At 37.9% G+C, this 14322-nt stretch overlaps 1 protein-coding gene across 14 annotated transcripts in view; it reads right to left on the reverse strand.

Moving 5' to 3' along the window:
* Window positions 1-3141: 3141 nt before the first annotated feature.
* The window catches only part of CDC42SE2 (CDC42 small effector 2), an 85479-nt gene continuing 74298 nt past the window's right edge, over window positions 3142-14322 (reverse strand). For all 14 annotated transcript variants that reach the window (XM_082337464.1, XM_082337462.1, XM_082337460.1 and 11 more), the window contains 3 exons: window positions 10179-10280; window positions 5544-5661; window positions 3142-5101 (listed from right to left, as the gene is read on the reverse strand). In XM_082337464.1, the coding sequence (XP_082193590.1) occupies window positions 5563-5661; window positions 10179-10280 (201 nt within the window). In that variant the 3' untranslated portion in view covers window positions 3142-5101; window positions 5544-5562. The remainder of the gene's footprint in view (window positions 5102-5543; window positions 5662-10178; window positions 10281-14322) is intronic.

The following is a 14322-nucleotide window of genomic DNA, read 5'->3' on the forward strand; positions in this document are numbered from 1 at the left end:
CAATATGTTCAACATGCTCTGCACCCCCAAACCAAACAGAATAACCTTGGCAAATCTGGTCAGCCCAACACATGGAAACAGAGCTCCCAAAAAAGTGGAAGTAGCTTTTCAGTAGATGTATTCACAGCCCCAGCTGTGGCTAAGCTTTGTCACTAGGCTGAATGTTCTGTGTTTTTTTTTTCTTAATTCAGAAAGCTTCGTGCTTTTCTAGAGCCAGGTTAAGCTGTCAGTGTTCCCCATAACAGATTATTTCTGATCCCATACCACTCACTCCCATGCTTACCCTGGATAAGCATTAAGAAACCGATCCAGCACGGATTGTGAGAGTAAGTAGATGGGACCAGTTCCAATCAGTTTTACTGGTATGCCTTTCAAGTGCTTCTATCAATCATTGGCAGAGCCAGGACATCATTTTCAGTAAGCTTTAATGTCACAGTCACTGTATATGGATCTACAGTTAGGACTACATCATTATTATTTGGGATGCTAAATACAATTAAATATTTGTCAGTTTATTTATTGAGTAGTGCATGTTTTTAAATGATTTATAGCTGATTTAATAATTTTAAGTTATGAGGTGCACATGTATGAACACTTTGCTTCATACCATGAATACAATGAAAGTAAATGGGTTTTCTTCTTCTGAAATACTGAAGAGCACATGCAATTCTTCTCCACTACATAAACTTCTAAAATATGCTCACCCAAATACCGTTTTAGTATCTGCCAATATTGCATAAGGTAGGACATCCATCAAGAGTGAGAAGGATGTTTTACTGTGTTTTGTCTGGTCACATGTTTTGTTGACTTTCAAGGAATCTAGCCAGAGCTATACATTCACAGTAATGATTCAATAAATATGGCTTGCACTTAGAGGGCGTTATTTGCTCAAGTTTACAATAACTTCCACTTATGGTGGCTTATGTCTATGCACAGAGATCACTCCTAATCACCTAACAAAAAACATCGAAACAACCATCTAAAATTTACTTATTGCTACTTTGATGCACAGTTTTGCCAGAAGGAAATGGTTAAATTTCCATTATGTCTCATTTTGGGGAATCTTGCTCAGTGCTTGGTAATTCCCTCACTCAGTATCTTTTAGCTTCCCAGTGGCACGTGTTGCATGTGCCATCAGTCTTGGGCAGGTGAACTTCTTCAGAAATAAGGTAGTACTATGCTGACTATCATTTTTACATCTTCTTACCGTTAGTAGAATAGTTTTATAGGAAAGTTGTAGCCTGTGGCTGGAATCAGAAGTTTTCATAAACTTGATGCAAAAGGAGTCTCAAACTCTCACCCCAAATAATGAGCCTGTAATGTCTTTTACTCTGAAAGTGTTTTGTGTCCTGATGTAGCTGTTTGTGCTCATGGAATTGCATTATACCACTAAATCTGCAATCTAGTCCAGATTTCATCATTCTATCATGTTAACTGTTTTTAAGGAATAAGAAAATGTTAAAGAGTAAATAGCGCATAATATAACAATATCCATAATTGTGCATAGTCTTCTGTGATGAGCTGTCATCATAAAAAAAAGGGATATGGAATAAGAAACAGGAATTTTACTGTTGAAATTCAAATAAATGCAATATTCCCAAGCTGCAAAATCCAGGATCACAATCACTGTGAAAACCTCACCAAAAGCATTTGATCTGTGGGAACGTGTACTACGCAGGCCTCTTCCATTAAACTGTTTTTACAAATATAAAAATCTAATAAACTTTCTTCGGTAAACCCTATACTGCTTCCTACTAGTTTCAGAAGGGGACATAGTACTTTTTTTATTTTTTTAAGGCATATGAAGAGAAAAAGTACAGTCAGTTCATGAAATCTTTTGAGTGGCATGCACAGAGATCTTCATAGAAGATGGAGATCAGGAAATACAATAAAAGTGCTGAAGAGCTATAGAATCCTTATGAAGCTCAAAAATCACTTTCCATTCTCTAAAAAGGGGCCCTATTCATATGCATACACACAAAATAGGAATAGCTTTAAAAATTAGACTTTGAAAATCAATATTGTATTTAACTGACTCTTCCCTCCCCGCTCCCCCTCACCCCCCAAAGGAGACAAGGAATACTGAAATTAGAATAATTGTGTTGTGATGAAACATGTATTGAACTTGGTAAGAATCTACCATTATGTAGACAGGGCAAGATTTCCTAACAACTTCCTTTTCTGGATCTAAAGGGCGGGGTTTTTTGGTATATCAAATCATGGCAAAGTACAGAGCTACTTGGGACCAAGACTACGTGCACTTCTCACTTAAGAATTTAAAAAGGCACAAAAGGGATGAATTGACTCAAACAACTGCTTTAGACAGCTAAACAGAGTAAAGACTAAGTGTAAACAGGCTGGCTCCTTCTTTAAGTGGTCAAAACCCTTTATAGATGGTTATATTAAAAGATCTGCTCAAGACACACCTTTGTAGACAGTACTAAGCTTCTAGAACCTCAACAATTAAATAAAAGAACCCTCTAGTTGATTGATGTCTCATGGCTTTATCTTGACCTTTCTTTCCCTTTACAACTATTTTTATTCCTCAACTGGCAATTTCAAGAACTGCCATGAGCTAAAGAATTCATTATCAGTCTTTAAAACAATTTAGCGTGAAGTTTAAAGTAGTAAATTTGTGCCTAAGGAATTAACTTTGAGAGTGTCAAATATAAAAATTAATTGAGCCAAATACAAAGTAGACTATTGTGCCTTGCAGTTACATTTAATGCAGATGTGTATATTACCATGATTAGTTGTACAATTAAGTCTTCTACTGCTCACCACAGTAATCTGCATCACAATCAAGAAAGTAACACACATACCAGTTGCAGTCAAAAGGAAAGAAATCCTGTATATGAAGGCTTCCAATGTATTTTTTAAAAAACCTTCCACTGAAGATCCATTGCAGAAGCCCCTGGTAGACATGCTAGATCAATGCAACAAAACTGCCAATAAAATTATGGTTTAATCCACTTGGCAACAAAAGGGTCAAGTGGCATGAAAAAAACCTCAAGCCTGCAAATTACTTATTGACACTAATGGGTTACTTTTCAGAGAATTTTCACCACAAATTTGTCCATAGGCTGCAAGTGTTTTTCTAATGCAAATGTAACTTATGAAAAAGAAAAAGGGTAGGCCACCAACTCAAAGAAAACATTTATTGAATCAAAGTCAATACTTTCCTTTTAATATCTACAAGCCAACACTGAACTGACTTTATTCAAGAATGAACACAATGTACAAAAAAAGTATGTCTGTTATAAAAATATGTCAAATTTTTTTTCCTGGCTATTGAGCTGAAAACATTTTGACAAGTGCAAGATAGGTTTGGCAAGCAAATTTAAACCACTATTACCAATGACAAAGTTCAAATAATTTTGTAATCATAGTATATTTAAGACTCATTGATAAAGTGGCCCTGGAAATGGTGACTCCTAAAATAAAATATATCACTGCACTGCCATGTGCTTATGCACCCAGACAATTGAATATCTTGATCTTCTGTCATCACGAATCAGTACCTTTATCAGTGAAGACTACCCAACCTAATTTGAACTATTCAACCAGGTAACTGACACCTACCACTGGAATACAACTTAGGGAAGGCAAACTACCTCCACGGCCCTGTATTTTGTGTGTTGTTTGCAAACTGAGAGAGAAGAATATGTAGGTTCATACATGTTTCAATCAACCTGACAGCTGTTGCAATGTGAAATCAGGGAAAGGATGGAAAAAGAATGAAAAATCATTTATGACAGCAATCTATATTTATGAACATATGCGTGTTTATGTATAAAAATGGATCTGACTAGGCTCAGTTATGTCTTATTTGTTTGGATGTTTTTGTTTGGTTTTTTTTTTCACATAAGAATTTAACTCAACCAGGACTCAGATCATTGACTTCTCTCAAACCACCAACAAGGAGGAAAAAAAAGGGACCATTTACAGAGATAATCTGAAAACAGTGCAATATTAAAATACAATTTCACAACGCGTGAAAGAAACATGCTTTGGAACCTGAGCAAAAGGCGTTTTACTGACTTCGTAAAAAGTCACCCTGTATGTTGTTTTCATTGGCATCTGTTCTGCCAGATTAGTATGTTGCTCTTAGCAACTTCCATGGCCCCTAAATATTTAGTACACAGAAACTGCCAACTACTTAGAGAGGTCTACTAAACTTTTCAGCTAATCTCGCAGGCAGTCTGACATGCTGCTACTGGAATTGACCATACAGCCTAAAATTAAGAAAAACTGTAAAGAAGCAGCCAAACATGATGCTTTTCTTTTTTAAATAGACTAAAGCGCTTCCACAACACTTAAGATACGGTACTACACTGGTTTACAGTCTCAAGGTCAGCTCTTTCAAAATAAATATACCGAACATTTACAACAAATGCCTCATGAATGCAAGCTCTCTCTTTATTATTTCAAGACCAGCTGGATAAAAACTAAAATAAAGACATAACTCTGAAGCAGCTAAGTTACAAGTCCTTTTTCAGAAACAGGCATGACTTGGTGCCACAGCAAAATCTTCCACCGGTCCGCAGTAAGCATTTTTATTTTTTCTTCTAGCACCAAGCAGGCCACCATACAAAGCAACCTCACAAAGCATGCGGTCATCTACTCTGCTGATTTTGTAGGAAATAATCATTTGTGCTTGCAGGTCCTAGACCTTTCAAAAATGGGTATGAACAATAGATGATTGAAGACGTTAATGGAAACTCATTCATTTCTAAATTACTTGAGTGGAGAAAAAATGTAAAGACTAAAAAGCAACAGAATGTTGCGCATTAGTATTTGTGAGGGATGAGGGAAGCTAAGGTTGGTGCTTTAATTTGCCTTAAAACAAACAAAAAGCTAAAACCAATCCTAAACAGCTCTATGTCCATGATACTGGTAGAGGCCAATGTGTGCATGCCACTGAAAGGCACAGTTGGACCAATCTGATAAATGGCATCATCAGAGCAGAACAGCAACTTTTCACTGAAGTAATCACAAAGGGTGAACAATGAGCCATCACTTCTCTCGTCATGAGCACAGAAAGCAGTCACCAAGGCAAAAGAGGGGACACAGGAAAGAAGATACAGGAACTCACATAAATCTGGAAGACAGAAAACACACGTTAAACTGAGTTTTGAACATTCTGAATGCCCACTTTCCTATTGTAACATTGCTATTCATTGATTTAACACCATACACGTTATGCTCAAATGGATGGAACTGTTGCAAAAATGGCACCCTAATCATATCACAAAATTCTTCTGAAATTTGGTATACAACTAATTTCACTTGCAAAGATTTGCCTTCAATATCATCTTAGGTATAAAACAGGCTTATGAACAGACTGATGCAGTCAGGACAATCTCCTGTTCATTGTGTAAGATATTAACGTGCTTACAGAATATTTAATTTTTTACTCACAAATGCGTTTTAAAATCGGGCATCATAAAGACACAGCTATTTGTAGGAAGCTACTTATGAATTAGTATGGATGTTCTTCCTACTACTTTAGTAGTGCCTGAAAAGAAAAGTGCAATACTTACTGGAAAAGTTTCCCCAACGTTATCCTGCCTTTGTATCTACAAGCTGCATCTGAACATTTGCAGACATGCCACCTCCATAGCCTCCCTTGGACTGCATTTGGTTCTGAATTGAGCTGACCTGGAGCCAGAAGGGAAAGGCGGGGCAGAGAAAACAAGAAAGGCAGTTAGTGAGCTATAGCATCTTCTTGCTTCCAATTTTATTTCTAGTTTAGGTTTGGTTTTCAAGTGCTCCTTTACCATTAAAGCTACATTGCTTTTGCATGAGGACATGTGCAGCGTAGGCTTGTTGGAATTTTCACTTCTGCAGGCAGCTCAGCAGGAGAGATCTAAGAATTGGTGCTGAGGCAGAAGTTTTTCCTCTCTCCCAAGGAAAACTGGCTGATTCAGGCTTTCACTGACCCGCTTGATTACTCAAAAAAAATTAATCAAATCTCTTACTGGTATCCAAGTCCACTCCATCTGACAAGCTATAATTTAACTTGTTATATGGAAAATGTTCTTTGCCAAGTATGATAAACCAGAGAAGCTGACACCATTACGTTAAAAAGTATCTGCACTGTATGGCTAACTTCAGAAAATTAAAAAAGGACTTTCTAAACCAAAAAGGAGCTTTTGGTTTGTGGAAGGTTTTTTATTTATCTATTTACGTAACAGCATACACTGCTTTCCTTAATTGCTACTATTCCTTTAAATGGCAGCGTATTTATTGTTTAAATCACACTCAATCTATCAACTTCCCTGGGAACAGCTTATTTGAAGGTATTTTTAGCCCGATGCAAATAAATACAAAAAGAACCCTGCCACACACAAAGACATGCACGTCCCTCTGTGGCTTTGATTGCCTTTATCAACAAAAAGGAAGGGAATCCATAGTTCTTTCCTGCTTGTGTTACATGAGTCAAAACAATCATCTCCAAGTGCCTGTGGGAAGACAACTCCAACCTTAAAGGTTTGGCCTTTTTCTCTCCACACCCCAGAGTGTGCGTAACAAGTACACAATGAGCACAAAATAACATACTCATTCAGGCTACAGCTTCTGAAATTGAACTTGCAGCAAAACCTATGCCTGCAGGGCACCACTTGCAATTATTACATGTGTGCTCCTTCACAGAGACCCCCAAGCATCACTAGAAAGCTGTATTAGAACAGCACTGGCAAAAGATTTCCAAGTAGCTTGCACAATATTTTCCCTGTCTGCAAAGACAAAAGAATTATATTCTTTTCCACAGCAAAGCAAAACACGTGTGCGCACACACAAAATGAATCATCACAACTCCTTATACACAGTTTCTCAAACCAATGTGGAAAAAAAGAACCTGTTTTAGCATCTCTGTCTTCAACAGCATGGCATTTTGCAGTGCTGTGCAAAAGATCTGAATTTTATGTCTTTAAGCAGCGCAATGTGAAACCATTTTCTACCTTGGCACTTTGCTCAAGTAAGTGATACAGCTGCAGCAAAGCAATGTTATATTCACATTTTTCTTCAGGGAAAAGTGTTCAGAGCCAATACCCTAGTAGGTCTGACATCAGAGACTACAAACTCCGTAAGGAAGTGTGGAGAAGTGCAACCACATTCATGGGGTGGTGTTTAAGAACTTTCACATTTCACCAAGCTGGTTATCTTCTTCACCAAGCATCTTCTGTTGCTCATTGGAACAAAAGGAGTTTGAATCTAATTTTTTTTTTTTTCCTCATAAAATACTTAATCTCCATGTAAATGTATTCACAAGAATGACTTGAGGATGGCATTAATTTTATTTGAATGAACCCCGCCTCTGTGAAAAAGAGCTAAAAAAACATCTCCAGGCCATGCCGCCTTCCAGCCTGACAACTTGCCTACATGACTTTAAAATTTTGGAGAACAGTAAATCAACACAAATTGCAAGGCTAAAGTGTAAATTTTTCACGAGTACTTCTTCTCAAGGTTAGAATAATTTCTCTGGTACTTGAGTCACACATACAGATGTTTGTGTTAGTGGGTAATGAAGTATCAGTCTAGAATGCAGAGGCTGTTACACCTAAAGCAAAGAGAATGCAGCAAATTAAACTTGACTGCATTAACAGTTCAGTGGCTATTTTGTATGTGAAAACTTATATAGGACACATCCAATGTTATAAATACTGAGCAAAAAGCAGGTCTAACAATTGTACACTTGTAAGGTGGTATTCCTTCTGAAGCATCCTCCTTTTGAGGCAGCCTGAGCTATAAGAACAAGCACCATGAAATGTAATTTTTTTTTTTCTTTCCCAAAGATGCCATTGCCTTCCTTTGATGATACATAACAGCAAGGTTTTTCTCTCTTATGTTTAATTTAGCTAGAGTAAGTGTTTAAAGATTTTGGAAGGGGAAGAGAATTGCACCAATTAAAGATCATACAATCTGTTGTGCTGCTTATCTACCTCATTAATTTCCTTCTTTCCTTTTCTTTCCCTCTCTTTTAGAATCAGGAAATAGCACAGATGGTCCTTGAGAAAGAAAACAAGGGAAAAATAAGAAAAGGATGGAACACATGAAGTCAAAGACTGAGGAATATGAAGCAGAATAAGAAAGTGAGAGGTTTCACCATGGAACATGAAGGTGAAATAAGAAAGAAAGTGATGGGAACGCGAAAGAAACAGTGCACAGAGGGGTCCTACTGTTTAAGCAGACCTTTGACAAAGGAGCAAGGTGCTCTACAGAGAAGGCAAACAAAAAAGCAGTCTTTCAGTAGTCAGAAAACTACTGTACTCAGAGTCATAAGGATATGTAATGAAGAACAATGCTGATGAAAAAAGGCACAGAGCAGATAGCGGATGAAGAACCAAATTTATATGGGAAAAGCTAATGAAATTGCAGGAGGTATTCCTAAGGTATTCGGAAGAGAGAAAGCAAAAGAAGGTTCATGAAGGAATATAATGTCCATACTATACAGGAAATTAAGCAGCAGAAAAACATATGGAGGTTAACACCGTAATCTTGGAATTTACACTGCGAAGAATGAACAAGGAGACTGGATGCAATATTACCACAGTAAGTCACCACAGAATAGGCACGAAAATAAGCAGTGTGAAAAAGCAGAAATTGGGGGGGGGGGGGGGGGGGGGGGGGGCGGGGGAGGATCCCCCCCCCCCCCCCCCCCCCCCCCCGCCCCAATCCTTTCTATCTGGGATCAGAAAAATCAGTCTGGCCACTGATGCAGCACATGATCCAAATGAAAAGAAGCGAGAGAAAGAGATAGCCAGTTATGAGCATTCAAAATGAAACAGTCGATGTAGAGAAACAACAATGATTACCCACTATCTTGAGATTAATTGGATATTATGCAAGGCAAAGGCAAGGGCAAGCAGGGGGAAAGTCTGAGGTGAAAGTGCAAAGCTTCAGGCAATCACCAGAAACCTCACATGAGGCTGCTCAGCTGTGAGAAAAAGGAAGGTTCTCACAGGAGGGACAACAAACCCTGCTCACTTTATCACTTTATTATTTCAATTTATAATAGCTTTAAAATAGTAATGTACTATATTGCATTAAATAAGTAATTAGCTTTAACTGAATTTTATCAAGTTGAAGCTGTGTTTGTCCATTTAACTTGCTTACAGATGTTTTAGTACAAGTCAATTCCAATCCATTATGTTGTTTCTGGGAAAATGTAGTATGTTGTCATGTCAGATTTTCTGGTTTTGCCCTTCCCCAATACGTACTGAGTTACAAAAGTTTTCATCTGATCTCAATAAGCTGTAAACAAGTTGAAGCTACAAATGACCTCACTTGCCTACTTTAAAACCATCTCTCTCCTTTACAGCTCTGCTCTCTATTCTGATACCTCTGACAGAACTCTTTCTTCTCCTTTGTCAAGAAGTATTTTTCACTATTTTCATCTCACAACATCTTTTTTTTTTTTCCTTTAAAGAGGATTATTAAGGTCAAGAAGTATTTTTCATCATTATCTACATATAACCCTTTTCTAGATTGCATATTACTGACCTTAAAAACAGATTGACATTTCACATAAATATGAAGCTGTACAAGAGAAATTTATCTTAGCCTCTGCTTTTGACTTTCAGAGAGATAAAAATATTTATTGCTCCTATCATTTACAGGGAGCCACAAATCCTTGCCTGTGACACTGTTGCTTGCTCTGGAAATAATTCACACTGCAAATAGGGCTACAGAGTATAGAAAAACCTCAACAAGGACACCCAAAAATATTTGTCTGCACCATAAACCAAGGTAAGTTAGGGTTTTACATGAACTATATTTCAAATAGCTTAAAGCATTTAAAGTGAAAAATCTAGTCAATTATAAGACACTTTAAAAAGTTTTCTCTAAAATACGTGAGTATATTTTCAAATATACCTCTATTTCATTTCATACATGCCATCAGAACAATTTTTTAAAAAGTATTCTACACACAACCTGTACAATTTATGCAGCTTCTACTATATATTGTCAATAAATATAAGAATTGTAAAAATTATATTCCATAATCTTGAATGCAAGTGTTTAGGACTTTGAATTAAGATGCTAGCAGGTTGTTCTTCTGTTTTATAGAGATTCTTTCTTATAGTTGAAAGACTTGTTGCTTCAGCCACAATATACATATACAGCGTTCCTGTATTCTGTCTAAGATGAAATATTCTTCATCCACTCATGCTTACCGAATTCATTCCACTGAATAGGTCTCCTGATCCTACATGAGCTGTGTGAACAAAGTTTGTTGGCTCGCCAATCATGCTTCGGTCAATCCGCCGTCGTCTTTTCTGAAAGGAAGGTAAAGAAACCATCTGAGAGTCATTGGAAAGGCAAAAACAATGGGCGTCACAAATGTAAAAGTTAACTGTCCATAGGATACTTCATACACTGTAAGATATTTTCATAAAGTCAAAAAGCAGAGTCCAGATTCCCAGGTTAGCCAAGACATTGGTAATACTGTCCTTTGTTTTCACTTGGAGAATCTATAGCAGATCAGCACTGGTACCACTCCTAACATTTAGGCCAACAAAACATTTGTAAATAACCTTACTACATTCCACGGTTTATTAAGCAATATTTGCAATGGTTCATACAGTTACTTCTGCCTATATTTGTATTTAAATGATGACATGACAGATCAAATTTGAGGTTTAGTAATTCGAAACAAGAATTAAGGATCAAAGAGCATTAGTAGTCTATGAAACTGCTAACTTATAGAATTTCTCATTTGCATGCCATGGGAACTTATGTCACTATTTGTAATATACTTCATGGCGATGTTCAGAACAATGCCTTGAGTTTGATCAGGGTTAGTCACAGACATATCTTTACTGAACCCCATATCCTCAGATAACTTCCAGTCTGTGTGGTTGTAGAGTATGCACTGGAGGGGTGCAGTGTGATAGTAAGGCAGGATGCCAGATTAGGGACTCAGATTCCTGTGCCGTGAGACAGAAAGCAAGAATTCCCTAACCTCCGTCTCCACTTTCTCAGAGTCACAGCTTTATTTCTTATTAATGTAATAACACGCAAATGAAAAATTGGAGGCAGTAAGGACTTCCTCTAATTCAAGCTGCTTTAGTTGCCTGCCTCTAGCTAAGCATTACATCTAAAGGAATAAAACAAGAAAACCCTATCCTCATTTCTTAGGGCAGAGTGAGGGAGCTTACACAGAGCAAACCATGCAGTGTGCAGTCACCATATGCCCATATCCTGTATTCGGGGGGGGGGGGGGGGGGGGAAGCCATGAAGCACAGTATGAATATCTCAATTTAACGTGTGTCATACAAAATACAGTGTAATAGCTAAGAAACTACATGAGCTCAATTAAAAGCTTCCCATCATCTTAAAGTCCACTCAGTCTCATTTTTAAAGGGATCTCCGTTTCTAATCTGCGATGAGATCGTAACACCACTCAGACTCGAGACACGAAGGTACATGCCTCACGAGTGGCCTAGCTGCTATTGAAACACAGCTACAGATTAAATCATTATGAATCAGAGCCCACAACTCTGAAAATACATCATGGTGTTTAGCCAGCAAGTATAAAACACATTTAATCCTTTCCTGTACCTTTCCCCTATTGCTAAAACCAGATTTCAGTAGGTTTCAGTACCGGACTGCATCATATTAATAGCTGGGGTGAGGAGAAACACATAAAACACTCCTATAGAAATAACAAAACAAAACAACCTGATCTATGCCAAAACTATTAGCGAATTCTCTAGTCCCAACAAATTTGACAAGATCAACCAAATAAAATAATCATAGCTATAAAAACATGTTCATGTAGTTTGAGGGCTGTCACACAGAAAATGTTTGTGGAAATTAACCAAGATGTCTCCATTCCAGTAACACATTAGTAGAGTTCATAGAGCCATAAGCAGCCACAACAGAACCTATTACCATGTCCCACCAATGCATTAATATTTCAATCTGGAAGTCAAGCTCACTTATACATACAACAAACAATTTCTTAAGTTATGCATGACATCAGCTAGTAAAGCATACGTGACTAACTTGGGGGGAGAGACCCCACACCAGGTTTATGCTTCCACTGGATGAGAACTGCTTAACTGATATGTTCAGGACAAGGAGCATCTCCACCAGGTGCGATGATTATTTTAAAGGCACATTCCTGTATTTACACAATATAGTACTGTAATATGCTGTGACTCTGACACAGAAAGAAGCTCTAGAGAGCTGTATGAAACACACTGCTCCAATTAAAACACTTAAAATTGTTCCAGGTCTGCAGTAGTTGTCCCTCTCCTCCTTTTAAAAAAAAAAACAAAAACCAACAGCCAGAGTCAGATTAATTTATATGCCTAAACAATACACCCGTGATTTCTTAAGTTTTGAAATGCAGGGTTTTGATGCAGAGAAAATGTAGACAATCTCAAAGCTTTTGGAATTTTTTGTGTATTTGTTTTGCAAATAACCAAATGCTTTCTTTGGGCAACTCAACTTACTTTCCTCCTTTACTTATTGCTAGGATCACGGGCATGCCAGTAACAGAATTAGAGCGCTGGATCTTGTGAACAACTGTAAATGATTCTCTGCCAATCATCAGCTAGTCAACCAGTAACCACTAGTTACAGTGAATCAGCCATCAAACCCTCTTTCTTATCTTAAGCCAGCTTCTTATCAGAGGTCATCAGCCAGTTACACCCCGGCATGTGCCTACTGATGTGATCTCCTTGAAGGAATCGAACAGTATTTAAATGCTCTGCTATATTAAGACCACAAAGTAGTCCACTCTGAAAGCAAATCAAATGTTTTTTTGCTGCAGGAGCACTCAGTTTACATTTACATTACTGTTTTAGCTTGGATCACAAGCATGCTTTTGAAGCAACTTTGCCAGTCCCCATTTACCATGTTTCAATTTTAATTTCAGAGTAATCTTGGAGTGTACAAATGAAACTTCTTTTGGGTGAAGCTGAACTGGAAGACTAGCTGACGCACTCTCATTGCTAATGGACACTGAGGCCAACGATTAGGTGAGCCAGTCTGCAGCAGACCACAAAAGACATCTAATGTGCATCATGGTTCCCCAACACCAACTGTTCTGCTCTATTACATAGCTGCGCCTACTAGGGTGTGCCATTTCTGTAGATGCCGCCTCAGCCAGAACCGAAATGACCAATTAGCATGGGTGAAGGGACATGGGGAGCACCGTAAAAAGTCACCTCTTTTCAAGGAACGTAACACAGAAGACAGGAGTACGGAAGCATGCCTGGAAAGGTTACAAAGCTTTTACAGAGGACACCTTAAACATCAGCTTTGTCAGGATTTTATTGTGAAGTTGTATTTTCTGAGGCCCTGTGCCTGCAAGAATACATGCAATACCATTTTTCTATAAACAATAAGAATTAACACACAGATTGAGTCTTCAGTAAATTTAGTATATTTAATTTGAAAGAAGCTGAGAAGCAGCACATTCATCTCTTAAGAAGAAATGATTTGTACAGTTACGCTCCTTTCCCTCTGGGTATCACTTGTGCCTTTCCATGCTTGTTCCTAGTGCAAGTCATGTGCCTGAGCTGACAGAGCCCAGTGAAAATTAATTCCCACGAGTCTTTACCCATGCCCCAAACTCTGCTTGATAACATACCATAAGTAATTAGCTTTAGAATATATATGCACCACCAACCATTGTAGTAGTCAGATCTGACTACAAAGGTGATCTAGAAAACAACCGCGTGTTTATGATGCTAGCGCAAAGGACTTCAACATACACATGCCTGAATATTTGTATCATCTAAAGGTTTGTTTTAAAGATGTATCGGACAGAACGCATGTATGTCCCAACTCTGGCAGCCTAAGTGCAGTGAGACCCTATGTCCTGTATCTGTGCTTATTGTGGATGTTTTCTTAGCAGGGGGGAAGTAGAAGAAAGCTCCTATTATGATTAGCTAACTTGTGTGTTATCTTTCTTGTTAGTTTGGGTCAAATTACTGAAACATTTGGTATCAACAGGCAAAAAAAGTTTAAAATCTGAATTGTAGTATTTGACTTCCTTTTCCCGCCCTTGCCTTGTCTTGAGGCACTTCCCCCTTTACTAAGGGGGGGAGGGATGGCAAGGAGCACGACAGAGGTGAGATGAGAGAAAAAAAGACCTGTAAAAGGTTCCTGGAAGTGGAATATGAAATGTCATCATTTAATGGCTTTACTCATTTTGTTCCCTTGACAAAAATCTGCAGAATTTGGATTGCCAAGCACACACCAGGTAATCTTTACACCACAAAAAGAATAAATAATCTTTAAACAGAAGTAGCAGAGATGCAGGTTTGTATGTTAAATGTTTGAGAGGAATGGAAGCAGTCTGAA

Source organism: Platalea leucorodia, assembly GCF_965183815.1.
Source record: "Platalea leucorodia genome assembly, chromosome: Z".
NCBI lineage: Eukaryota > Metazoa > Chordata > Aves > Pelecaniformes > Threskiornithidae > Platalea > Platalea leucorodia.